We start from the raw sequence: 26708 nt of genomic DNA, 5'->3' as shown, positions 1-26708 counted from the left end.
TATCTGCTAATATGGATAAAAGCAATCAATTTGAACTGCTTCTTATATAAGTACAAGTGGTTGATACAGAACTAGACAGACATTCTGAGACATTCTATGCATATAGAATGAAGTCACCCTCTTGGTGACAAAACACCCTCTTGGTGACATCATCCACAGACATGGGGTCAACTTCCATCTGTATGCGGATGACACCCAACTCTACCTCTCTGTCTCCACCCTTGATTCCAGGACCACTGATGTCCTGACAGAATGTCTGTCAGACTTGAAGTCCTGGATAAGAGATAACTTTCCACAGTTGAATGTCAGGAAGACCTCCTAACATAACAAGTAGGAGCAGGAGTAGGCCATTCAGCCCTTCGAGCCTGCCCCGCCATTCAATCATGGCTGATCTTCTAATCTAACTCCAGCTAATAACCTGACCCTGCCTTATCCCCATATCCCTTAATCCCTTTTACAATAAGAAATCTATCTATCTCAGTCTTGAATATAATAATAATAATAATAATAATAATCCTTGCATTTGATATAGCGCTTTTCACGTCGGGAGGACGTCCCAAAGCGCTTCACAGAACACACAGTAAAGTGAATTGACTGTATATTTGTGGGCGAACGCGGCAGCCAATTGCGCACAGCAATGTCCCACAAACAGTCGTAGATTGAAAATGACCAATTTATTATTGTTTTTGGTTTTGGAGGGATTATTATTAGGCTCTGTGTGGAGTAAGGAAATTTGCCCAAGGTTTCGCCCTGACCTGCCTGAAATTGAACTCAGGTCTCTCGCTTGCAAAGTGAGTGCTCTAACCATTATTATTATAAGACCCTCGTCTTCGACCGTGCCTTCGGCCACCACCCTACCCTCCGCTCTCTCCATGATCCCAAACCATCCACCCCTCTCGGGTCCTAATCCTTGACTGTTCAGCACATTGAGATATCCTCCCGACGTGAAGGCGCTTTACAAATGTAATTTTGTATTGTATATCGAGGCATCAGTCTGTTGACAACAACTTGCATTTATATAGCCCCTCATGCATGGTAGCGTTCAAGAGCGATTGAGACATTATCTTGTCTTTTGTTTCATATGTACTCTAAAAACTAACGGCTAAAACTGGTTTTGTTTCAGATAATAATAATTTTTGCATTTGATATAGCACCTTATCAAGTCTTCGAGATGTCTCAAAGCGCTTCACAGAATATTCTATAAAGTGAATTGACTATATTTTATGGGCGAAATGCGGCAGCCAATTGCACACGGCAGTGTCCCACAAACACTCGTGTATTGAGTGACCAATTTATTATTATAATAATTATTTTTGGAAGGAATTATTACCCTCGGAAAAGCGATCCGCTAATTGACTAACAACCGGGTTCCTAGGTAAACAGAGGGGTGTGAAATAAGGAAACTTGTCCAATGTTTCGCTCTGCCAGGAATCAAACCTAGGTCTTTCGCAAGTGCTCTAGCCACTGAGCTACAGGACTCTATTGAAATATTAAAATAGCTTTCACAGGAATAAAAAATACATTTTGTTTCAGTGCTGAAAGCCTCCAGTTTCATAAACAGTTTTGAAATTAAAAAATGAAAGTAATGTTTTTAAATTAAGTAGAGTCAAAATGGTTTCTGAACTAATCACATGAGCTGCCAAGAACTTACACACAAACCGTCTTTTTAAAGTTGTACCTCCTGCCTAGATGTTAACTCCTTCACCAAACATCCAAGTATGATGGGACTAAATCTGAGAACTAAAGGCTGTCACGTCCCGCAAGCAACCGAGAGCTAAAGTTCCATCGAGTCTTAGACTCCAAGACCTAAATTTTCTGAAGTTCCTAAAACAACTAGCTTCTATATTAATGCTGAACGGAAGAATTTCACAGAATTCTGCATGATCTTAAATTTTGAGGCAAAATGGTCTTACAGGTTACAAGCAAACAGAATTTCAGAATGGTTTCATCTATATTGTTTGCTTTAAAGATGCAGGTATAACTGAGTGGAGATGGAGCGCAGGGTCCAATGTTAATTGTGCGAATCTGTTTTTTTGTTCCGTAACTCTTGGAAGCTGAGGCTAATTGTAGTGCCTTTACTGTTGCACTGGCTGAAAACAGCTAACTCAGGGCAGACTTCGGGAGCCACCCTGTGTGTACTCTGAGTGGTAATAATAATAATTCTCATTTGATATAGCGCTTTATCATGTCTTCAAGACGTCTCAAAGCACTTCACAGAATTTTCTGCAAAGTGAATTGACTGTATGTTTTGTGGGCGAAATGCAGTAGCTAATTGCTCACAGCATGCTCACTAACAGTCGTGGACTGAGTGACCAAATAATTGTTCATGTTTTGAAGGAATTATTACCCAGAAAAGCCATATGCCATTCGACTAACAACCGGGTTCCTACTTACTGCTAGGTAAACAGAGGTGTGTGGAGTAAGGAAACTTGCCTAACATTTCGCCCTGTCGGGGATTCAAACTCAGGTTCTCCCACTTGCGAGGCAAGTGCTCTAACCAATACGCTTCACATTCAGTAGCTTTACTAGCTGAGCCACTTGGTGTAACAACGCTAACTTAATCTTATTCTTTTTCCAACGATATTGAGTTCATTTTAGACACTGCAACAAACCAGATAATGACTGTATACCTTGCCCTTTGTCTTCTGTAGTTCAGTGGTAGAAACCATGGTTTTAATCTCCTGGTTGTTGATCAAAGCACTGAGTGTGGCCTGAGGCACATAAAGAAACAGTGATTAGAACATTCACATACATAGCAGAGAATGTGATTACATTAATGTTTTTTCTTCCCACCAAAAAGTTTTCAATAACAAAGAAATAAGTTCCAACATTTGGTTAAACAAAGATTGATTTCCTAATAGAATCACCAGAAGATGGAAGTTTCTGAGGACCAACCCATTGGGTAAATGAAAGTAAACTCTGGGAAGAAATGTCTTCATTCTACATTTGCTCAGTACATAAAAGTCCAAACTTCAATTTTAAAAGAAAAAGTATGAATGTCAAAAATCTCCACGCATATGGGGAACACTGAGTAGTTTGGTTTGAATGCTCTTATTTACAGTGATGGGTTTCCAAGCGTGTCAGACACCAGGCTGGCCAAAAAACAAAAAAAATATACTTTGTAATATTTGACAGAGGGAGTTGGCAATGTGCTACCGGTGCTCAAAAATCCATCCAAGACATTCATAGCAACTGAAGGAGCCAAGAGAGATTACTATCAAACAGGATAAATAGTTGCCTTTCCCCCACTTCACCACCATTCCAACCCTTTGAGCACCATAGATGAGTTAACTTGTCCAGATCCTGTTGAGTTGAAATATCTTTTTAAAAAGTTAGAAAAACGTATCGGAATAGGTATTAAATAACAAACAATCAAGTAATTTTTAAAAAGAAAAACACACAATAAGATAGAAAACAGGGACAACAGCAAATGTTTATATTTTCCTTTTGAGTCTAAATTTTTTTTCAGTTTAGGATTTTGTTTTGGCCACTATTGTTTCCTTCCCTCTGCTCTTCAAGGAGTTTGGCTGCTCCTTTCCTTTTACTTCTGTGTAGGTCCACATACCTTTGATGTTCTCTGGCCAAAGTACCAATTCCACCTGCCATTATTGGTGTGTGAGCTTAACAGCTAATGTCAGTGAGGGGATAGTATGGTCTAGACTGATGCTATCTTCACTTGGTACATTTAAACAAACAGTAACCAGGAATGGAAATCACGATTTTCCTCCTCAGCCTAAATTAGTTATAATAATAATCCTTGCATTTGACGTAATATTTTATCACATCGTTGAGATGTTTCAAAGCGCTTCACGTAATTTAGGTAAAAGGAAAAAGACAGTTTAATTCACCTGAGTACAGTGTGGGACAAAGCCGTAAACCAGAAGTCGAGAACCACTGAATATGGAGTGAATCTGTGCAGGGGCCTGGAGTGGGTCAGGTTTATTCTGATTGAATTGCTGCCAGTTAACAGAGATCGACCTGCACCCTGGCTGAGTCACTCGATCCACCTGAGATTCAACCTGTCATGAAAAGTAAAACGTGGCAGGTTAAAACATGCCACTAAAAATAAGACTACAATGAAAACATTTTGATTCTGCGTTTATTCTGGGAATGATTGGGAAAAGTGATTACGTAGATTGACTAAATAATAATCCTTGTATTTGATTTCGCTCACAAAATATAGTCAATTCACTTTGCAGTATATTCTGTGAAGCTGTTTGAGACGTCTCAACAATGTGATAAGGAGTTATATCAAATGCAAGGATTATTGTTATTGATATAGTACCCATCACTACAACAACAACAAGATTCCATTTATAGAGTGCCTTTCACGTTCGGGAGGACGTCCCAAGGCGCTGTATAGTTGGGTCAGGACCCGAGCATTGGGGGGAAATGGTCAGGGTGAGGGGAGGGAGTGAGGAGGGGGTAGAGAGTCGAGAGGGGAGCTGAAGGCACGGTCAAAGAGAAAGGTCTTGAGACCGGCCTTGAAGGAGGAAAGGGAGGAGGCGGCGAAGGCACTGGGGGATGGAGTTCCAGAGCCTCGGGGCTGAGAGGCTGAAGGCCCGGCCACCGATAGTAGGGCGGTTGGGGCGGGGGATGTGGAGCAGACCAGAGCCAGAGGAACGGAGGGTACGGGCAGGTAGGTAGGGGATAGTAGGTCGGAGAGGTAGGAGGGAGCAAGGCCGTGAATGGCCTTGTAGGTGAGGATGAGGATCTTGAATTCGATCCTCTGGGGGATGGGGAGCCAGTGGAGGCGAGCGAGGGTGGGAGTGATGTGGTCCCGAAGCCTGGTGCGGGACAGTACACGAGCTGCAGAGTTCTGAATGACCTGCAGCTTGTGGAGGGAGGTGCCAGGAAGGCCGACGAGGAGGGAGTTCCCGTAGTCCAGCCTTGAGGTGATAAAGACGTGGACCAGAGTTTCAGCAGCGTGAGGGGTGAGGTAGTGCTGTAGTCTGACGAAATTCCGGAGGTGATGGAAGGCGGTGCCAGTTGTGGCGCGGATATGAGAGAGAAAGGACAGCTCAGGATCGAACAGAACGTCGAGGTTCCTGACGGCTTTGAGAGGTGGAGAGTGCAGCCTTGGATGCTGATGCTGTCAGCGCCTGAGGTGCGGAGGCGCTGACGTGAGCCAATCAGGAGGGCCTCAGTTTTACGCACGTTGAGCTGAAGGACCTTGTCTGACTTCTCAACTCAAAGTGCTTCATGGAGTTCACTGAAAAGTGTAGTAACTGTATTTTGTAGGCCATTTGCGGGGGCAATTTGTGCGCTGCAATGTCCATAAAACAACATTCACTTCATTGATAATTATTACATTTCCCAACATCCCCCCACTCAAATATTCTATTGACCTTTTAATTCATTGCCTTGATGTGCATGCAGCTTACGTTTCCCCTCCAGAGCCCCTCCCCTCAGCACAAACACACAAAAGAACATTTCTTACGTCCACTTGCTTACCATAAAGAAATCTTAAAACAATACCAAAGTCTACCTTTGCTGTCCAGCCAAACTTGTTTTTTTCATCAAAATACTCATAGGCTCCTCCCCCATATAGTGCCAAGGCTCGGAGCATATGTCGATTTGCTGTGGATCTAATGAAAAATACAACAATTTCACCAGGCATTATGCAGCGATATCTGCCGTCTGCACAGCTTCAGCCCATTTCATAGCTCCCTCATGAGGAGAAAGCTAAAGTCTTGTATATTCATTAAAATGTTCACAACAGATATGCGGGTGCGAAAGCCCTTTAGCCCATTGGATTGAAGGAACCATCACATCAAAATGTCTCAAGGTGTTTCACAGATAATTACCATTAATGACTGTTTTTGTAACAATAAGATGAATGAACAATGAATCTAGAGGATTGATACCCAAGAAATCTTTTCTTTTTCCAATAGTGAGATGGGGTCTTAGGATCCAACTCAATAGGCAAACTCTTTTAGTGCCTTATCTGATAGAAGGCACCTTGGATAATAATAATCCTTGCGTTTGATATAGCGCTTTATCACATCTTCGAGACGTCTCAAAGCATTTCACAGATTAAATAGCAGCAGGATTTGACAGTGAGCAGCTAGAGCTTGCAATCTACAGGGCCGAAACCTACTTCTCATAGAATTATACAGCACAGAAGGAGGCCATTCGGCCCGTCGTGTCTGTGCCAGCTCTTTGTAAAGAGCTATCCAATTCCATCCCGCTCCCCTGCTCTCTCCCCATAGCCCTGCAAACTTGTCCTCCCCAAATAATTATCTACTTCTCTCTTAAAAGCTGTTATCGAGTCGGCTTCCACCACCCTTTCAGGCAATGCATTCCAGATCCGAACAACTCGCTGTGTTAAAAATTTCTCCTCACCTCTCCTCTATTTCTTTTAACAACAATTTTAAATCGGTGTCCTCGGGTTACCGACCCACCCTCCAGTGGCAATAATTTCTCCTTGTTCACCCTATCAAATCCCCTCAGAATTTTGAAAACTTCTATTAAGTCTCCTCTTAACCTTCTCTGCTCCAAGGAGAATAATCCCAGCTTCTCTCGCCTCTCCTGATAACTGAAGTCTCTCATTCCTGGTACCATTCTGGTAAATCTCCTTTGCACCCTCTCCAATGCCTTGACATCCTTCCTAAAGTGTGGTGCCCAGAACTGAACACAGTACTCTAGCTGAGGTCTAACCAGTTATGATGAATCAGTATAAAGGTTCATCATAACTTCCTGACTCTTATATTCTATGCCCCTATTTATAAAGCCTAGTATCCCGTATGCTATTTTTTAACAGTTTTATCTACCTGTCCCGTCACCTTCAAAGATTTACTTATATGAACCCCCAGGTCACGCTGTTCCTTCACCCTTTAAGATTCTACCATCAGCTTATGTTGCCTCTCCTCATTCTTCCTCCCAAAATGCATCACTTTGCATCTCTCCACATTAAACTTCATCTGCCACGTGTCTGCCCATTTTACCAGTCTGTCTATGTCCCCCTTGCAGTTTGCTACTAGTCTCCTCCCTGTTTACTGCTTTTCCTAGCTTAGTATCATCTGCAACCTTGGAAATTGTACTCCCTATACCCAAGTCCAGGTCATTTGTGTAGATGAAAAATAGCAGTGGTACTAACCCCTGTGGGACACCACTGCACACCTCCCTCCAGTCATAAAAACAACCGCTCACCACCACTCTCTGCTTTCTGTCTCCCAGCTAGTTCTGTATCCACGTTGGCACTGTCACTTTAATACCGTAGGCTTCTATTTTGCTTACAAGTCTCTTATGTGGCACTTCCCATTGCTCGTTAGCTGTTTAACTACCAATCTTTCTTTCCAGTCCACCTTTGCTAGGTCCCTTTTAACTCATTGAAATTAGCCCTCTTCCAGTTGAGTATCTTCACCTTTGATTGTTCTTTGTACCTTTCCATAACTACTCTAAACCTAATGATTTCGTGATCATTGTTGTCCTGATGCTCTCCTACTGAAACCCGTTCCACTTGCCCCACTTCATTCCCCAGACCTAGATCCAGCACTGCTTCCTTCTTCGTTGGGCTGGAAACATACTGATCCAGAAAGTTATCCTGCACACATTTCAGGAATCCTTCCCCCTCCTTGCCCTTTACACTGTTATTTTACAAGTCTATGTTAGGATAATTGAAGTCCCTCATTATCACTACTCTATTGGTTTTGCATCTTTCTGAAATCTGCTTGTAGATTTGCTCATCTATCTCCTTCCCACTATAGAGTAACAGTTCCTTTTCTGCTCATTAACTCTAACCAAATAGATTCTGTTTTGGGACCCTCTGGCACATCGTGTCTTTCAAGGTCCTTAACCATGTCTTTAATCAATATTGCCACCCCACCTCCTTTTTTTCCTTCCCTATCCTTCCTGAATACATTGTAGCCAGGAATATTCAGCTCCGATTCCTGCCCTTATTTGAGCCAGGTCTCCGTTATTGCCACTACATCATAACCCCATGTGGCAACTTGAGCCTGCAGCTCACCAATCTTATTTGTCACACTCCGTGCATTTACGCACAAGCATTCCAAGACCGACTGAGTCTGCTCTACATTTCTCCCCTGTCTAATCCCTCCTTTTTCTGGATTACCCCTTATTACATTGCTATTTGTCTCTCCCAGCCCTTACGTAACTTGTATCTGCCCCCCGATAATACATCCTGATTCCCTTCTCCCCTCAAAATTAGTTTAAACCTTTCCCCATAGCACTAGTTAACCTCCCTGCGAGGATATTGGTCCCAGCCCTGCTCAGGTGTAACTCAACCACCTTGCACAGGTTCCACCTGCCCCAGAATTGGTCCCAATGCTCCAGGAACCTGAAGTCCTCCTTTCTGCACTATTTCTCCAACCGTGCATTCAACAACAACAACAACAACAACAAGATTCCATTTATAGAGCGCCTTTCACGTCAGGAGGACGTCCCAAGGCGCTGCACAGTTGGGTCATGACCCGAGCAGGGGGGAAATGGTCAGGGTGAGGGGAGGGAAGGGAGGGAGAGAGGAGGGGGGAAATGGTCAGGGTGAGGGGAGGGAAGGGAGGGAGCGAGGAGGAGGAAGAGAGTCGAGAGGGGAGCTGAAGGCTCGGTCAAAGAGAAAGGTTTTGAGACCGGCCTTGAAGGAGGAAAGGGAGGAAGCAAGGCGAAGGCACTGGGGGATGGAGTTCCAGAGCCTCGGGGCTGAGAGGCTGAAGGCCCGACCACCGATAGTAGGGCGGTTGGGGCGGGGGACGTGGAGCAGACCGGAGCCAGAGGAACGGAGGGTACGGGCAGGTAGGTAGGGGGATAGTAGGTTGGAGAGGTAGGAGGGAGCAAGGCCGTGAATGGCCTTGTAGGTGAGGATGAGGATCTTGAAATCAATCCTCTGGGGGATGGGGAGCCAGTGGAGGCGAGCGAGGGTAGGAGTGATGTGGTCCCGAAGCCTGGTGCGGGACAGTACACGAGCTGCAGAGTTCTGAATGACCTGCAGCTTGTGGAGGGAGGTGGCGGGAAGGCCGGCGAGGAGAGAGTTCCCATAGTCCAGCCTTGAGGTGACAAAGGCGTGAACCAGGGTTTCAGCAGCGTGAGGGGTGAGGTAGTGCCGTAATCTGGCGATATTCCGGAGGTGATGGAAGGCGGTGCCAGTTGTGGTGCGGATGTGAGGGAGAAAGGACAGCTCAGGGTCGAACAAAACGCCGAGGTTCCTGACTGGCTTTGAGAGGTGGAGAGTGCAGCCTTGGATGCTGATGGTGTCAGCGCCTGAGGTGCGGAGGCGCTGACGTGAGCCAATCAGGAGGGCCTCGGTTTTTCGCACGTTGAGCTGAAGAAAGTTGTCTCTCGTCCAGGACTCGATGTCGGACAGGCAGGCTGTCAGGACATCGGTGGTCGTGGAGTTGAGAGTAGAGGAGGAAAGGTAGAGTTGGGTGTCATCCGCATACATGTGGAAGTTAACCCCATGTTTGCGGATGATGTCACCGAGGGGGAGCATATAGAGGGTGAAGAGGAGGGGACCGAGGACAGAGCCCTGAGGGACACCACATGAGACAGTACGGGGGGTGGAGGAGAAGCCATTCGTTGAGACGAAGTGAAGACGGTGGGAAAGGTAAGAGCTAAACCATTCAAGGACAGTGCCTTGAAGGTTGAGGTGGGAGGACAAGCGGTGGAGTAGGATAGCGTGGTCGACCGTATCGAATGCTGCCGATAGGTCGAGGAGGACGAGGAGACAGAGGGAGCCCTGGTCACAGATAGTCAGGATATCATTGGTGACCTTGACCAGGGCAGTTTCTGTGCTATGAGCAGCACGGAAACCTGACTGAAGGGGTTCAAAAAGAGAATGGGTGGAGAGGAAAGAGCGCAGTTGGGAGGCGACAACTCTTTCCAAGACCTTGGAGAGAAAGGGGAGGTTGGAGATGGGCCGGTAGCTTGATAGCTGCGACGCATCAAGGGAGGGTTTTTTCAGGGTGGGCGTGATGATGGCAGTTTTTAATGGAATGGGGACAGAGCCAGAGGAGAGGGACAGGTTTATGATGTCAGTGATGTGTGGGGCAAGAAAATGGAGCTGGGAGATAAGGAGTGGAGTGGGGATGGGGTCAAGGGAGCAGGTGGTTGGTTTTAGGGATAGGATGAGTTCAGTGACAGAGGGTGGGGAAACGGGTACGAAGGTGTGTAGGGGAGGATGGGTAGGAGTCGGAGTGTGGGAGGGAAGGGGTGGGTGGTGGGTGGAAGTTGGAGGGGAAGTGACCGCGGAGCGGATTCCCTTGATCTTGGATTCAAGGAAATCCAGCATCTCCTCGCAGTGAAGGTTGGAGGAGATGACCTGCGCGGGGTGGCGGGGGGGACGGAGGAGTCGGGATGTGGTGGAAAACAGTAGCCTGGGGTTGTTCTTCGCCTCCAGGATTATCCTGGAGTAGAAGGACGACTTGGCCGAGGCTAGAGTGGAGCGGTAAATTTTGAGGAGGTCCAGCCAGATTTGTCGGTGGACCGTTAGGCCAGATTTGACACAGGTGCGTTCAGCAGCCCGCACCTGGCATTTCAGTGAGCGGAGGTGGGTGGTGTACCAGGGGGAGGAGCGGGAGTAGGAGACAGTGCGGGAAGTGATGGGGGCAAGAGTATCGATTCATGTGTTTGATCCTGCCATTTTGATACTCACTTGCATGAGGCACCTGGAGTAATCCAGAGATCACCACCTTGGAGGTCCTATTCTTTAGCTTTTTCTCTAGCTTCTGATACTGTCCCTGTAGGATCTCAGCCCTTTTGTCCCTAATCATGGATCCCAACATGGACCACGACTTCTGGATGTTCCCCTTCCCCCTGGAGAATGTTTTGCATCCGTCCAATGATGTCTTCAACCCTCACAACATACCATGCGAGAGTCACGTTTTTGGTTACAGAAACATCTGTCTAATGATAATAATCATTGACACTCTTCCCTGTGTTCCCCTTTACATACATTTGCTTTTGACTCCTCTCCTCAGACGTGTCGCACCCTCACTGGTATTCAGTACGGAGAACAGGTTTGTGAGTGCCACTCTCAGGGGATTTCTGCATTGCCCGTCCCCTCTTCCTACCATGCCGGGTGGTCACCCACTCGGTGACGCTCTGTGGCTGTGGGGTGACCACCTCCTGAAACATTCGATCCACGAACTCTTCAGCCTCCCATATGCTATGTAGTGACACCAGCCTCTCATCAAGCTCAGAAACCCTGAGCTCAAGCTCGAGCAGCTGGACTTCCTACACACCTGTTTGTCCAGGGCAAAACTCAATGTGTTGAGAAAGAGAAAATGGAGATCCTTTTGGAGCTCTAAATCCCTCCTCACCCTGGGCTCTCTGCTCAAGTGAGGCTCTTGCAAGTCTTCCCCTTTATATAAGACTCAAACAAAAGCACCCAGTTTTGACTGGTCATCAAATTTATTAATCCCCAACTTCATTTGCCTGCTTAAATATAAGATTGCCTCTACCTCAAGAAAGATTTCCCACTTGTCTGCTGAATCAAAAAGTTCACTCTTGTTCTCTAGTATCAGTCTTACTGAAGAATTCCCACTCTCACCAAATTTCTTAACAGAATTCTCACCCTATTCCACCTCACTCAGTTCCCTCTTCATACTGCTGGGTTCTCTGCTCAAGTGATATCTGATGTAATAATAATCCTTGCATTTGATACGTTGAGATGTCTCAAAGTGTTTCACAGAATATACTGTAAAGTGAATTGACTGAATATTTTGTATTCTAAGTGCAAACGTTTTATCTCTCGTCCCATTCCTAATAGATGCCCCTACACTTTTCCCCAAGCCTGGCTGAGGTAAGGTGCAGGACAGAGGGATAACCTGCTAGAGCAATCCATGTAGTTTTTTCTCTCTCATTGGGAAACAAGAATCTTTGGTTTGTAACAGCTGGCAATGACTTTCCAGATTTCTTTCACTCCAAGAACTCAGTACGCCACTGAACTTCTGGTGTAAAGTGGCTACGTGCAGGCAATGCCAATCAATTTCTTACACAACTGCTTTGAAGCAGAGACTCACCCTACGCCGCAGGTGAATATCCGGTTATATTTGACGTTCTGTTGCACAGTTTTCAGCGTGAGATCCTCATTTTGGACATGCCCATCAGAAATCAAAAGCACGCTGCGTAGTCTCTTGGACGGGGCGAGCAAGCTCAGGCTCCGCAGTGGTCTCCAGAAATCCGTGTTCCCCATGGGTTTCTGTGCCGACTTTGAGAAAGGATGAAAATCAACAGATGGAGTCCATACAGTATAACAAGTCTCTCCCTTTAGACTTTCAAATCTGCTTACCAGGATAAAGTGACGGGCTGCATTGGCTGCATCTTCAGAATTTCTTTGCTGTGAACAGGGAAAGAGCTCCTTGTATCCTGAGGTACGAAAATAAGAAAAACACAGCTCAGTGAATATTAATGTCTCAGCAAGGCTCAACAGCAGCATTAATTACAGGTAAGTTTTTTTTGAACTGTGTTGAAGTCATTCAAAGTAATCAACCTAAATTTGGCAAACTGTTGAATTCAGTCTGAACTTTGAGGCTGGTTTTCTGCCATTCTTAAAATAAACTTACAAAAATGCTCTAAATTGCTGCATAAATAGACTAAAAATTTAAAATCACCTGCAATTTCTCACCTATAGACCCTTAGAAAATTACTTGAGTCGGAGGGCAGTCGACCCACTGTATTAACTTTTTGCTCCTCAACACAACTTTAATGTGTATTAATTGTTTGCCGATCGTATAATTTTCTGCATTTTATACTCTCAAGCCATGAATGGCTCTTACGCAAGTAGATCAAATTAAACACAACAATAGGAAGAAGATGAAGATTACAAGATTAATTTGGATGAAAAGGTTCTTGGCCATCTGATCTCATCCTTCCAGAATACCAAGATGCAGACAGAACACAAATTTAATAGTTTAACATTACCTGTACCAAAGGTAATGACATTGAAGGTGCAGGAGGTTGGAAGGTGTTGAAGTATTAGAAGGGCTATTTTCTTGGCCTGTTGAAAAGCCAGGCCTTGCATAGAGCAGGAACAATCCAGACAAATAATAGCCTCAAAGTCAGAGAGGGTGCCCACATCAAATTCTGGGTAAAATGCCAGCATGCAGGCCTGTTACAAAGCACAACAAAGGAAATTGGATTCAGTGAGGTTGTACGTTTAATTCTACAGGAAAATAAAAGGAAATGTGCTTCTCTTAATGATCACAAGACATTTTCAAAGCTTCCTGTGACTTGCTGAACTGGGTCTAGTTGCAAGTTGTAAAAATTATATGGAAACCTTGTGTATTATCAGGGTACAAACAACGTGCAAACACGTGTGTACGGAAGGAATTACAGGTGCACTTAACAGCCAACGCCAATGTATTATTAATTAGGTAACTAATTCTTGTCATTAATTAAATTCCTTTTCATGTGTCACTTATATTTTTGATGGCACTGGGAATTCCCTTTGTATACATAAGGCCATTTGAACAGGCAGACGAACCTCAGACGAAGGATGGCATCTCCAACAATGCAGCACACTCCCAGGGTTGCATTGGATCTTCAGCCTCGAATATGCAAGTTCAAAGTCCCGAAGTGCCAGTTTTATTCTGCTGCCTTCCCCCCACATCCTTTTATATTTTTCCTTTTCAGACCTTTATCTAATTTCCTCTTAAAAGCTAATAATGGATTCCGACTCATCCATCTTTCTAACATTCCATGTCCTAACAACCCTCTGGGTAAAATAAAATGCTGCTAACCTCTCCCTTTGCTCTTTGGGTAATTACCTTAAATTGAGTTACTGACTCACCGATCGGTAGATACATTTACTTCCTGTTTCTTTCAGAGTCAAAATCCCTCATAATTTAGAAAATGTTAATTAGATCTCCTCTCATCTTTTTCCCTTCTGGACAAAACAGTCCCAGTTCCTCCAGTCATTCTTCATAAATAAAACCTCTACTTGGCATCTAATTGTCAGCCTTAGCAGTGTTTAATAGATTCATTGCATTCCAATTCACAAGTTAGTATTTCTAATATTATTCTTTACCCATGTGGATCAATATGCTACATTCTGTACACTTGTTATAGTGAAAATTTAAATGTTGATTGAAAGATCTGACCTATAGTATTCCCTCCAAATGCACCAATCATCACATCCTAGTACTGTATTGTACATCTGCATAGTTTTTTTTCCCAATCAGAATTCTACTTGGGTCTGTTCAATAATTAAACAGTGTCTGAGTATAATGTACCATTATATGCAGGATCTTCTCTGTACAAACATATATATTCATTTAAAATCTCAATAAAATGTTGAAAAGCCTATAAAATATTAAAGCTGAGAGCTGCTTGGCAACCAAAACAGAGGATGATGATAAATGGAACTGGAACTGTCTGAGGGGGCAGTAAGGAGTCGATTTCCAGAGGGATCAGTTTACATTATTCATAATAATACAGAATTACAGAAAGAGGTCATTCAGATCATTGTTTCTGAGAGCTACCCACTAGAAGAGGATACGTATAACATTGTAAAATTTGCTGATCGCAGAGCTAACTCATGCAAGGGAATCTGGTGGCTTTCAATGGATCGGGATAGAATAAACAGATCATAAAAAGAATGGCAGGCAAGGTTTAATTAAGAAACATTCTAAATGTGAAACATGGGCACACAATGGAAGTCCATTATCAAACCCCAAGGTAACTTTTATATTTTGAATGTTAAGCACCTTGGAGCAGATTAACCCGCTCCAGGGTTAGGGTTAGGAACCTGTCATTAAACCAACTGCATTCTTTGTAATACAACACATTCCCAGCTGAAGGAGCTCCCAGGTCATATAATACAAAATTGATAGTGCCTTTCACGATGGAGGACGTCCCAAGACACTTGACAGTGCTGGCTTGGTAGCTGACCTAACAGTGGGGAGGGGGAAAGATGACTGAAGGCACAGTCAAAGAGGAACATACCTGACTGTCTTTCTCTGGATTATTCTCCACCCACATTCTGGGGACATGGATCTCAGCCAGTAAAATCAGCAGCTGGAAACCGGTTGCCAGGGATGTGTCCTGCTCCATGGAGACCACAGCCCAACAATCTGTCCGCTAGAGAAGTTAACAGCAGGTTAGTGAGATCCAATGGGTCATTTAAACTCTCAAAAGTTAAAAGCATATGTCTTCGAACAAAAATATTACCTTGATTTTGATTTTGTGCGTTGGAGATTTGATTTCCTTTATCTCGTACGGCATCTCAATGGATAATTCAACTGAAAAAGCACTTTTTAAAAAAATAAAAGAGCAGTACTTAGTAAACGTGGACACCCTGTGCTTTCAGATTCAGCAGGAAATAATGCAATGCAATACAAAATGACATTTGCCTTTCACATCTGGAGGACATTCCAAGGCGTTGGACATTCGGGGATTTGGACCCGGGAAGGTGGAGGGCAGGGAGAATGGCTGAAGGCGCAGTCGTAGAGTAGAGTCTTGAGACATGCCTTGAAGGAGGTAAGGGAGGGAGCGAGACGAAGGGAATATAGTTCTAAAGGATGGGGTCAAATTGTCAGTTTGTGTCACAAACAGCATGTAATACAAACTGATAATAACATCAAGCAGTGCTTATTTGGATAAAACCATAGAAATTTTGAATTAATGTATGTAAACTGACTTGTGGGGTGGGGGGGAATGAGGCATTTTATGCAGATAATGATCACATTGAAAAAAATAAGGACAAAAGCAGTCAATAATTATTCATGGCTGGAGGTGGGGAATCCAGAAAAGGAAAGCAGTTTCAACCCAGAGACCAGTGCGAGCTATTGACTTATTTCATCAGCTTTTTGCCTGTTTTGCCACCATTCTTAAAGAGCTGTCAGTCAGTGGTGCTGTCAGTGGTTGGAGCTGCAGTTTATGAACCAGGGTCTCGCTGGTTCAAATTCCAGTCTGGCCTGAATATGAAAGCTAAATTGGTCTCAACCTTTATCAGAGTTAGGGAAATTAAATCAACCAGGTTTCCTGGTCCTGATCTCTCTTCAATACCCTCTACGTGTTACTCACATGTGGCAACTGGGTGGGGGAGGTTAGGTGATGCCTAACTGTGATGCACTCTACAGTTAAGTGGTCCAAGGCTCACTCTAAAGTTAACACATGAACACTGTTGATTAGGTGGGGTACAAGACGACATCCAGTGTCCGTGGAACCATACACTGGCACGAGGAGACTGGGGACCAGGAACAGAGTTATATATAACACTTCTGTTTCTTGGGATTTAAAAATCTAATTTTCCAGGGGTTTATTTTTAGCATGGGTGGGTGGTGGGGGGAGGGGCGCGTGGGTGTGGGGGACTATCATGAGAAGATTCAGATATCGGTGTGGGGGGGAGAGGGTGAAGGGAGGCAGCCTAACCAAACGGAGTGCTTCCTTCCAAACATGTTACCAGATACTCCTGTATACACAGAGGGGAGAGGGAGAGGTGGTGAGCGAGTAACGCATGCGCAGTTAACCATTTATGGATTTCGGGAGTGTTCCATCAGGGTTTTTCGTTTAAAACCGCATATGTCGAAAGAGAGAAAATACAGGCACATTTTAAGATACAAGGTTTCACATGAAGACTGAATTTGTGAATTCTGTTCCCATCTTAAATTTTTAAAACAACAGGGGTTCATAGGCTAAGTCTAGGTGGAATTTGGGGCCACAGGTGCACTTAACCTTTATCCACTAAGCGATTGGCAAAGCTCAGACTTGGCAATTTTAATTTACCCTAAACAATTAAGATTGCTGACATCAATGACCAGAGAGGCTATCAAATGCTTCTTAACAAACTTACGTAGGTGTCTGCAGTTCCTCCACACAGATTCTTTCCACAGATTCCTGAAAACATTTACAAACATCGATTAGTACCTGTGCCCCATGCTGATGCACTAGTGCACTGTTCCTCTTTAAACACAGATAATTAACTGGATCTAATCGAGAAAGCGTACCAGTGACCTGTCTCCAAGCTTTCGCAATGCAGTTGGGAGATTGAGGCACGGGGTATTGAGGTGGGCTATATTCGGGAGATGGAAAAGGAGATCTCAACAATGAGCTGGATCTGGGGGTTTAAAACTCAGGTCACAGTCAAGTGGAATGCAAGGTTGTGCACCAGACTGAACCGTGGTTTTGATCAACACCTTTGAATCCGTTTCTTCCCCTGCTCAGTGGCTACCACAATATTTGACAAGCACTCTGAGACATCTGCCTCTCTCTTCTCTCTCCCACACTCACTCACCCCTCACCCACCCCCACCTGATGTTCCTCAGACTGGTGATAATCAAGCATCAGTAGGAAAGTTGTGGCATTTTGTAATGGGCTTGATGTGATAATTATCATGTGAAATGCAAGGATAAAAATGTCACAATTTCATTCCACAATGTTTTTTTGGGTGAGAGAATAATAATTGATTCAGCAATAAAAACTAACTTTGGTAAGGCCTGGCTTGCGAGCACTTATGTTTGCTTCTGTACAAATCTGTTTGTAGAGGACTGCGATATGTGAAAGGAATGAACTGTAAATTCCACCTGAGTTTCCTCTTGCAATGCTTTATCCCTTTGCTGGGTTGCCACATTACCCGGCAGCAGAAAGCAAATGTATTGCTGGTCCACAGAGAGCTCAGTGATGTAGGTGATTTTGATGACAACATTCGCATTAGGTGGTAGATTTCCAATACTTATGGTAAAGACATCCTGAAAAGTGGAGCACAGAGTTATCCATGTATAGCCGTATCACCAAAATACAGAAAACTGTCAGATCTAAGATAGGCAAGGCAGGAGTTTCAGTAATTCTATAAAAAGAGTACACATTAATAATATTAATCTTTGCCTTTGATATAGCACCTTACTACATTTCAAAGTGCTTCACTGTACTTTATTGTAAAGTGATTGTGTATTTGTAGGCAAGCTTAGCAGCCAATTTGTGTATAGAATTGTGCCGTAAACAACCATGAAGTGAATAACCAATTGTTAGCAAGGGGATTTTTGGCCCTCAAACTCCCTTCTCTTTTGGAATAGTACCATTGAACCTTTTAAGTCCACTCCAACAGGCAGGTAGGACCTCAACTGACTATCTTAGCCAGACTGACACACTATCTTTGAAACGTAGAAAGTGCTTTGCACCTCAGACTCAGGCAAGTTGGGTTTGCTCAATTGGTAGCACTCTCGCCTCTGAGTCAGAAGGTTGTGGGTTTAAGCCCCACTTGCAACTCATGTGACTAAGTTGACACTCCAATGCAGTGCTGGGTGCAGGGGTTGCATTGTTGGAGCTTCCATCCTTCGGATGAGACAGTAAATGATCTACCGGTTCAGGTAGACGTTAAAGATGAACATGTCAACAACAACAAGAACAAAATTACATTTATAGAGCTCCTTTCACGACGGGAGGATGTCCGAAACTGCTGAACAGTCAGATGTTGGGGCCCGAGCATGGGGGAGGGATGGTGTAGGGGTGAGGGAAGGCAGAAAGGCGGCAGGGAGACCAAAGGCACGGTCGAAGTGAAGGGTCTTGAGACCGGCCTTGAAAGAGGCAAGGGAGGAAGCGAGGAGAAAGGGACCGTAGGATGGAGTTCCAGAGTGTGGGGGGCAGAGAGGTAGGACGGAGCAATGCCATGCATATGGCCTTAAAGGTGAGGACGAGGATTTTGAACTTGATCCTCTGGGGGATGGTGAGCCAGTGGAGTCGGGCGAGGGTGGGAGTGATGGGGTCACGGAGCCTGGTGCGTGAGAGTACACGAGCTGCAGAGTTTTGGATGATCTGCAGCTTGTGAAGGGAAGAGTTGGGAAGGCCGATGAGGAGGGAGTTCCCGTAATCGAGCCTTGATGTGACGAATGCGTGGGTTAGGGTTTCGGCAGCCTGAGGTAACTGTTCGAAAACAGAAGGGATTCTCTCCTGGTGTCCTGACCAACAAACCCCACCCCCCAAACAAAATTGGTCATTCACTCCATGGCAGTTTGTGGGACATTGCTGTGAAGCACTTTGGGACATCCTCCTGACATGAAAAGCGCGATACCAAATGCAAGGATTATGCAAAGATTAATTAACCAATCCTGAATGCATGCAGAAATTTCAATCCTGACTGACACATGTTACAAATAATATTTCTTAGGGGAAGGAGGGTTGTACTTAAGTTGATGTGGAAAGAAATCTTCTTTTCACCTTTTTAGCACAGATGGGAGAATTACAAGGCTTCTACCTCTGGCCTCAGGGAGTATTGGTAATAGCCTGCAGGCAGTTCAGGTGACTCCCATCCTCAGACATTGCAGGCAAATAAAGCATAATATTTACAACGGCATTAAGTTTATCCAAATATCCAATCACAAAAGAAAGAAAACAGAATTATAATAGCCAACTGTAGCGGATCGAGGGCTGGACTCCCTGAATTCACAACACGCTGAAAATTCATAATAATAATCATTGCATTTGATATAGCGCCTTCTCACTTCGTTGAGAGGTCTCAAAGTGCTTCAAACAATTGTCAAGATGGAACATGATTATTAACAATTATTGCGATAATAGAAAATGAGTGCTCAATACTTACAGCTGCAGACTGATCCATGAGGTAAGCGCCGTGGCCTTGCTTAATAGCCTGTCGGTACTCGCGATGTGCCTGCTGTTTCTCTTTCACCTATGGGACCATCAATACAGGGATTAAAACATAGCTGGTTATTACACCACATCCAGGTAGCACAGAAGTTCGCTTTTGTAAGAACGAACCATCCGCTTGAACAAATACCTTATTAAGACAGTAGCCACGTTGACGATAGCATGCAAAGAATATTCAACAGGTCATTAGGATATGAACCAAACTGTCAGCTATATAGAAATCTTTAGAGGAAATGATCTCCAGATTCCTTTTGAAAGCCACATATAACAATTTTTGCTTTATTACCTGACCAATAATGTGCTTTCCATTAATGAAAGCCTCAAATCCGCACACAGCAGCTGTATCGTCTAAAGGGAATACATATTTGGCTTCAATAGGAAAGACGTGGGAATTTGTGTAGGATTGGAACACAATAACCTGCAAAGATAAGAAAGCAGCTGGATTTACTGACAGTATTTGGCATATGTACATACATTCACTATGTGCTAAATATTACTAAGCCTACTAGTATTAGTCCCACGTACACCTGACGTCAATGCTCCCCTCCCAAAAGGATACGGTACATTTATTTAAAAACTTCATAGGTCTTAACAATATCCCAGCATTGGTCAGTTATCACAAGCCAATAAAGTCAGACGATGGAAGATGCGATTCCCAGTTTGTGCTGGTTCAGCTGATCTCAGTCAGCATTTGGGCTTTCTACTGGAAAGTGTACTTGTACAAACATTAGATGAGACTAAGATTAGTTTGGGCTTGGTTGCTCCCCTTCTCCCGTCCCCAATTGAATATTTTATTGACACTCACTGTTTAGGCAGGATTTGGGGGAGGTAAGCGGAATTTTAAACATGCTGCTCAACTTTTCCAATGACCTCCCTAGCTCCACCGACTCCAGACCATACAAATCTCCACTACCCACATCCTGTTGCCCAAGAATCTGTATGTACATCACTACCATCCATGCCCTGGCTCCATACTCATCAGCAAATTAATTTTAAAATTCTCGTCCTCACCTTCAAATCCTCCACGGCTTGACACTACCCTATTTCTGTGATTTCCTGTGATTCTATCTTGGCCATCCTTCCACCAATTTTGGCCTCCTTCATGCCCCTGGCCATGTCCACCCCATCAATAGGTGAGCCTTCAGCCACTTTGTCTCCTCCCTCTCTCAAAATCTTTCCACCTTATGTCTTCCCATTCTGCTTTCAAGTACTGCCTTAAAATCTACCTCTTCAACGGTGCTATCAGCTAACTCAGGTTCGCATTCAGTCTTTGTAAAGCTCTTTGAGACTTTCTCCCAACCTGAAGGGCATTATACAAGTGTAAATTGTTGTTGCTGCTGTACCTCTCCAACAAGGTCCATTAACTTTGCCTTTACGTGAACTTCCTGTAGAGGAATCACATTGCCAGCACTGTCCTGCAGACCAGCTTTAACACTTTTCAGAGGATCCTGGGAATCTTGAAAATCATCTGTAAGTAAATAAACTGAGTTGCTGCAGTCTGGGCCAAAAGCTGAATATTATAAACAAACTGAGTATTCCTCTCAGTAATTAAATGTATTACATCTGTGTTGCTGAGCCATACAGATCTGATCTCTGGCCTGTGCTGGGTGATTGCTGAGAGATTGCTAAGGGATCTATAATATGCCATGGTCACGAGAAAGCGAAAAACAATAGGGATTGTGACTCCTCATCATTATACAGTAGCCCCTGCTGACAGGACAGGGACCATGAAGCCCTTTATGGTCAAATACTCTCTGGACTCACACACGAAGAACAGCCAGAGGGCTACATCTATGTGTAGAATTATACTCAACGTGAGCCATTGCCTTCAGAAGAGGAAATTGAAAGAGATATTAAAAAATTCAATGACTGAAGAAGTTCTAGTCTGTGAGTTTGCTGTGCCTTCACTCGGAGGATTATGTTTAATAAAAAGCTGCAGCCTTGCTGAAGCTAAATGGCAGCAGAATGCTGCATTCTGCGAGCTGCAGTCAAACATCCAACCTGGCTTCACTGAAGCCAGCATGAAGGGGGATATATTGATGGAGGCCGGGGTGGGGGGGAGGGGGGGGTGTTGGTAGGCAGGGGATGGGGGATATGGGACTGCCACCCCTGCATTTGGGAAATACATATTTCATAGTTAAAACTATTTCTAAATTTTGGCAGCACATTACAATACAATACAAAATTACATTTGTTAAGCGGGAAGACGTCCCAAGGCACTGAACAGTCAGCGATTAGGATCCGAGCCAGGGGTTTCATATGCCTCCTGCATGAAGCACAAAAATGTCAGTAAGCACCCCTGTGCTCTCGTTACTGACTCGCTGACCAGTGCTGAGGCACGCTATGCTGCAATCAACTGCAGTCCCAATTACGTAATGGATAGATCTGCAGCTTATGGAATGTGAGCTATCAGGTTCGAATACTGCTCGGTGCTGAGTTTGCTGTGTGGAGGCCATAAGCACAAGTTGTTGTTGTTTCTAAATTTACAGGGAGAGGTAAACCAGTGTATTAAGTCAAGGTATTAAGGGATAATGGGGAGAAAGCGGGAAATTTGAATTGAAAGGATTAGTTGAGGTACCGATCAGCCATGATCTAATTAAATGGGGCAACAGCTTCGAAGGGCTGAATGGCCTCCTCTTGTTCCTATGTATTTCTGCTCTACAGTACCCTCTGCTGGTCGTGCAAGTGTACAACACCCAGGTGCCCTCTGTGATTCAGTGGCAGTGGTTTCTGGCGCTCCTTGGTACTCACTGCCAATGATCCCACATGATCCCAAAGCCCGCGTTATGCCAGCGAAGAGTAAACAAAAATAGGCACATTGAAAGAAAAAGTTTAACTGCAAGGATAATAATAATAATCCTTGCATATGATGTAGCCCCTTATTACGTTATTGAATACTGTAAAGAGGATCAACTGTGTATTTTGTGGGTGAAATATGGCAGCCAATTGCACAAAGCAACGTCCAACAAACAGCCATGGCGTGAGTGACCAATTTTATTTGGAAGATTTGTTGGCCAGAACACTGCGTTGGAGTGTTAGCTCAGCTGTGAGGTCTGACTCAGAGACTTGGTGCAATTACTGCGCCAGCTGATGCAAGATTAGTCATTAACATTCACTGCATTAATTAACTTGAAATAAATTGAAATCTCCTAACACCTTTGTTAGAGGCTACAATTTTGATAGTTAAACCAGTTGACAAATTAAACGTATGATGAGATCATTCTAATCCGTACCTGTGGATGGGATTGGGGATGTGAATGTAGGAGGGGACTTATTTTCAGTAATTACAGCCGGAGGAGAGAACGGTTTGAGCTGTTCTCCACCAGCACAGAACTGAACGACGTACTTCATCTTAACCTGGTCAGTGCTGTACACCACAAACTCATCATCCTGCCAGGAAATAGAAGAAATAGTTGTAAATGACAGACAAAGAAAAATCTTTTACAGTTAATATGCAGCAAAAATTTGCAGCGATGCAAAATTTCACAACAGCACCAGCAAAACTGCTGAAGATTTTTGTGTTCTCAAATGCACAAAATGGATCGTGTGCAGCTAAACATAGAATATTGGCAGCACAGACTGGCGTGTTGGCTGAATAGCCTTTCTGTTCTTATGTCTACTACTAACTTAACAGGTATCCTGCAAAGTTGGCTCCAAAGTCATTGGAAGTATTCATATAATAATCCTTTCATTTGATATAGCGCCTTACCACGTCTCAAACCTCTTTACAGTATTTTAATGTGAAGTGTAGTGACTGCATATTTCTAGACAAATGTGGCAGCCAGCTATTGCTGAGAAAGCATTCAAGATACACAATACAAAATATACCTGCAAAATACAGTCGTTACACTGCACAGTAAATCCTGTGAAGCACTTTGAGATGTCCCCCTGATGTGAAAGGGGTTATATCAGGATTATTAAAAAGTGCCAAAGTCAGGAGATAGGAGAGGGGATCGGAGGTTTCAGATCTGACACAAGTCACTAATTATCAACTGATATTCAACTGTTTCTGATGCGCTTTCATTTTCACATTAAAATCTCTTTGGCAAAATTGCATTTTTTACCCAATTAAGTGTTTGCATTACTTTTTTTTGTGGGGAGGAAGGGTTGGCGGTAGGTGAGTGCAGGAAGCAAGTGAGTGTGAACATATTCTACTTTTTTTCTCTTTTGCCCCAATACTTTCCCCATTTTCCACCCTCACTTAGGTGCCAGGCTAGGACTGTCTTCCTGACGTGAAAAGCGTTATATAGATGTAAATTTGTGTTGTATTGTTAAAAAAAAAATTCTGCACATCTGACATACATCAAATTCCGAGATGGTGTCTGCAGTTTTGTGGACTCCATGTACACTTGAATATCCCTCTGGTGGGGCAGATAAAGTTATGTCCTTCTTGTAGTACTGCTTACACTTCCCCAGTGCAACGTCACAGATGACAAGGAGACGAGTCCCATCAGTTGTACTGGGCTTCGAGTACTTAATGCTGGTGCTACAATTTCAAAGAACGGTGTTATCACATATCTCAACAAACGAGAATAGAGGCACAAACTGTTCCAATAAATATATAACTAATTAGAAGGCCTCACCGTGCATTGAAATGAACGAGGAGGAGAGGCTGTGGGGAATGGAGCCCCAGAATGTTATTGAGCACAGATTCATGAGCAGAACGATGAGCAGAGACTCAGCGGGTGAAAATATTCTTGGGGCTAATGGGGTGGGGAACGTGCTGAGTAAAACGCAGTTAAAGGTTTGGTCCCTTGTAAGACACGCTTAACTGACAGATCCATCGGTCAATCAGAGGTCAGGAAGCCTTGACGAGCAGCCTGCCGGACTGACAGTGGGCGGGCCCCCCTAACAAGGGGCAAGAGGGTGGGTGGGTGACATGGGTTGGGGCTGCCCAGACACCTGGCTGTGATTCTCCTCAGGGCTCAGGATTTTTGCCTCCCAGCTCCCCTTAAAGAAGTGAGTTGCAGATAGATTTGAGGGGGCTGAGCCCACACTCAGGGGGTGGTGAGCATGGACTCTATTCATTTCTATAAAACTTTCATAGCACGACTGAAGCAAGTTACGAGGTATTAGTGAGATTCTACCATGTGAGCTACACCCCGGTTCCACTGATAAGAACGTCCTAAAGAAAAGCTGACTGACCTGATTGAATCACTGAAGTAAATTCCACTTCCAAGATTGCCGACATCTGTTCGCTCCCCACCGTAACTTTCCACCACTATGTTTGGTGGCAACAGCCCCCTGTATGAAATCACAGCAGAACCATAGCATCCATGACTATATAACATCTTGGGTGAGGGTGTACAGTGCTGGATGTCAATCCACAAAGCTCTTTTGTATGTATTTTTTCCCCTTGGAGCTCTTGTGCTAAACTATTGTAACAAAGTAGGGGTGAGGGACAGCAATATTCAACAATTATCACCAATGATTAAGTCCCAAACACAATACAAATTTACATTTGTGCAGCGCCTTTTACGTCGGGTGGACATCCCGAACCGCGTAATAGTATTGGCTGGGCATCCGAGCTGTGGGTCGGAAATGACGTGAGTGGGGCGGGGAAAGATGACCAAAGAGACATGTCTTGAGAAGGATCCTGAACGAAGGAGAAAGGAAGAGTGCAAATCAGACAGACTCTGGGATAGAGTACCAGAGAGTGGGGGCAGATAGACTGAAAGCTCACCTGCTGATGGTGGGACAAGTAGGGCAAGTGACACGAAGCAGGCCGGTACTTGTTGAACCAAGGGAACGGCAGGTTAGTAGGGTTTGATGAGGTCACAGAGGTACGATGGGTCACGAATACGGAAGGATTTAAAGGTGAGAACGATCTTGAACTCAATCTGGTGTGGGACAGGGAGCCAATGGAACCAGACGAGGATGGAGGTGATAGGCTCACAGAGCTTGGAATCCTTAGAGAAGTGTTCTTCAATGATAATTATCACATATTGCAGTTTGTACTCCATTATTCTGCTTGTGGGAATGAGTTGCAGTGACTCAGATAAGCTAAACAGCTGCACTGTGTAAAACACACAAGTTACTTACACTGTTCTTACTCACCTAGACAAAATCCCAACAAAGTTGCTCATGGCTGATGCATGGTACAGGGGCTTAATGTTGTCCAACTGGTTCTGAAATTGTCTAGATTCACTCAGTCTAGCGACATGAAATATCTGCTGAATCATGACTGGAGACCCACTAAAAGACACAAATTAATCTGTAAACATGTGATTTCAATTCAGAATTGTGCATGGATCATGTCTAAACAGTAATCTTCAATAATAGGTGCACACTGTAATATCTTGTATATTAATATCACACTAATATCCATCAATCCTTGTAGAATAAATAAGTGATCATGTACGGTTAGATATGAGATTGAGGTGCGTAAGATTCATTTATCAATGTTAAGAATGGTAATTGAGTGTCGAACATTGAACATTTTGTAACATTGAACACTTGGGAATTAATTATGTAATTAACAACAACAAATTACACTTGTATAGCGCCCTTCACGTCAGAAAGACATCCCGGGGGGCTGGACAATCGGGGAGTGGGAGGGTGGCCGAATGCACGGTTGAAAAGGAAGGTCTTCAGACGGGACTTGAAGGAGGCAAAAGAGGGGGTGAGGTGGAGGGATTGCGGGATAGAGTTCCAGAGTGTGGGGGCAGAGAAGTTGAATGATCAGCTTCTCGCTGGTCTGCGGTGAGTTTCAGTAGTGGAGGTGGGCAATGTTGCAGAGGTGTGGAAAGGCGGAATGGGTCACGACATGAATGGGGGTTTTGAAGGATAGCTGAGGGTTGAAAAGGATACCAAGGTTTCGGATTGGCTCGGTGAGGTGAAGAATGCAGCCATGAATGGTGATAGTGTCAGTGGCTGAGGTGAGGAGACGCTGCCAGGAGCCAAGCAGGAGGGCCTCTGTCTTGCCAACATTGAGCTGGAGGAAGTTGGCTCTCATCCATGATTTGATGTCAGCCAGACAATTAGCCAGGACATTAACAGTCCTGGAATCGTATATATACAGTATATCCTGTGAAGCACTTTCTCCTGATGTGACAGGCGCTATATCAAATGTAAGTATTATGATTATTTTTTTCCTTTATATTAGTTGTTAATTACATAAAGGCACCAGCGAGTTCTTTGTGATGTTGGTTTAC

General features: G+C 44.2%; 1 protein-coding gene across 1 annotated transcript in view; it reads right to left on the bottom strand.

The window, feature by feature from the left end:
* Nucleotides 1–26708, bottom strand: part of parp4 (poly (ADP-ribose) polymerase family, member 4) — a 53773-nt gene that overhangs the window by 11251 nt on the left and 15814 nt on the right. The window contains exons 11-27 of the mRNA XM_042334058.1: nucleotides 25612–25749; nucleotides 24700–24798; nucleotides 23857–24040; nucleotides 22788–22944; nucleotides 20898–21022; nucleotides 19841–19972; nucleotides 19490–19576; nucleotides 17478–17642; nucleotides 16748–16791; nucleotides 15124–15205; nucleotides 14899–15033; nucleotides 12877–13063; nucleotides 12245–12321; nucleotides 11976–12163; nucleotides 5489–5588; nucleotides 3849–4019; nucleotides 2631–2711 (exon numbers count right to left, since the gene is read on the bottom strand). Coding sequence (XP_042189992.1) covers nucleotides 2631–2711; nucleotides 3849–4019; nucleotides 5489–5588; nucleotides 11976–12163; nucleotides 12245–12321; nucleotides 12877–13063; nucleotides 14899–15033; nucleotides 15124–15205; nucleotides 16748–16791; nucleotides 17478–17642; nucleotides 19490–19576; nucleotides 19841–19972; nucleotides 20898–21022; nucleotides 22788–22944; nucleotides 23857–24040; nucleotides 24700–24798; nucleotides 25612–25749 — 2152 coding nt within the window. The remainder of the gene's footprint in view (nucleotides 1–2630; nucleotides 2712–3848; nucleotides 4020–5488; nucleotides 5589–11975; nucleotides 12164–12244; nucleotides 12322–12876; nucleotides 13064–14898; nucleotides 15034–15123; nucleotides 15206–16747; nucleotides 16792–17477; nucleotides 17643–19489; nucleotides 19577–19840; nucleotides 19973–20897; nucleotides 21023–22787; nucleotides 22945–23856; nucleotides 24041–24699; nucleotides 24799–25611; nucleotides 25750–26708) is intronic.

This window comes from Callorhinchus milii, unplaced genomic scaffold, assembly GCF_018977255.1.
Source record: "Callorhinchus milii isolate IMCB2004 unplaced genomic scaffold, IMCB_Cmil_1.0 Scaffold4, whole genome shotgun sequence".
NCBI classification, from domain to species: Eukaryota; Metazoa; Chordata; class Chondrichthyes; order Chimaeriformes; family Callorhinchidae; genus Callorhinchus; species Callorhinchus milii.
The sequence above is the reverse complement of the archived record's forward strand: the minus strand, read 5'-3'. Positions and strand labels throughout refer to the sequence as shown.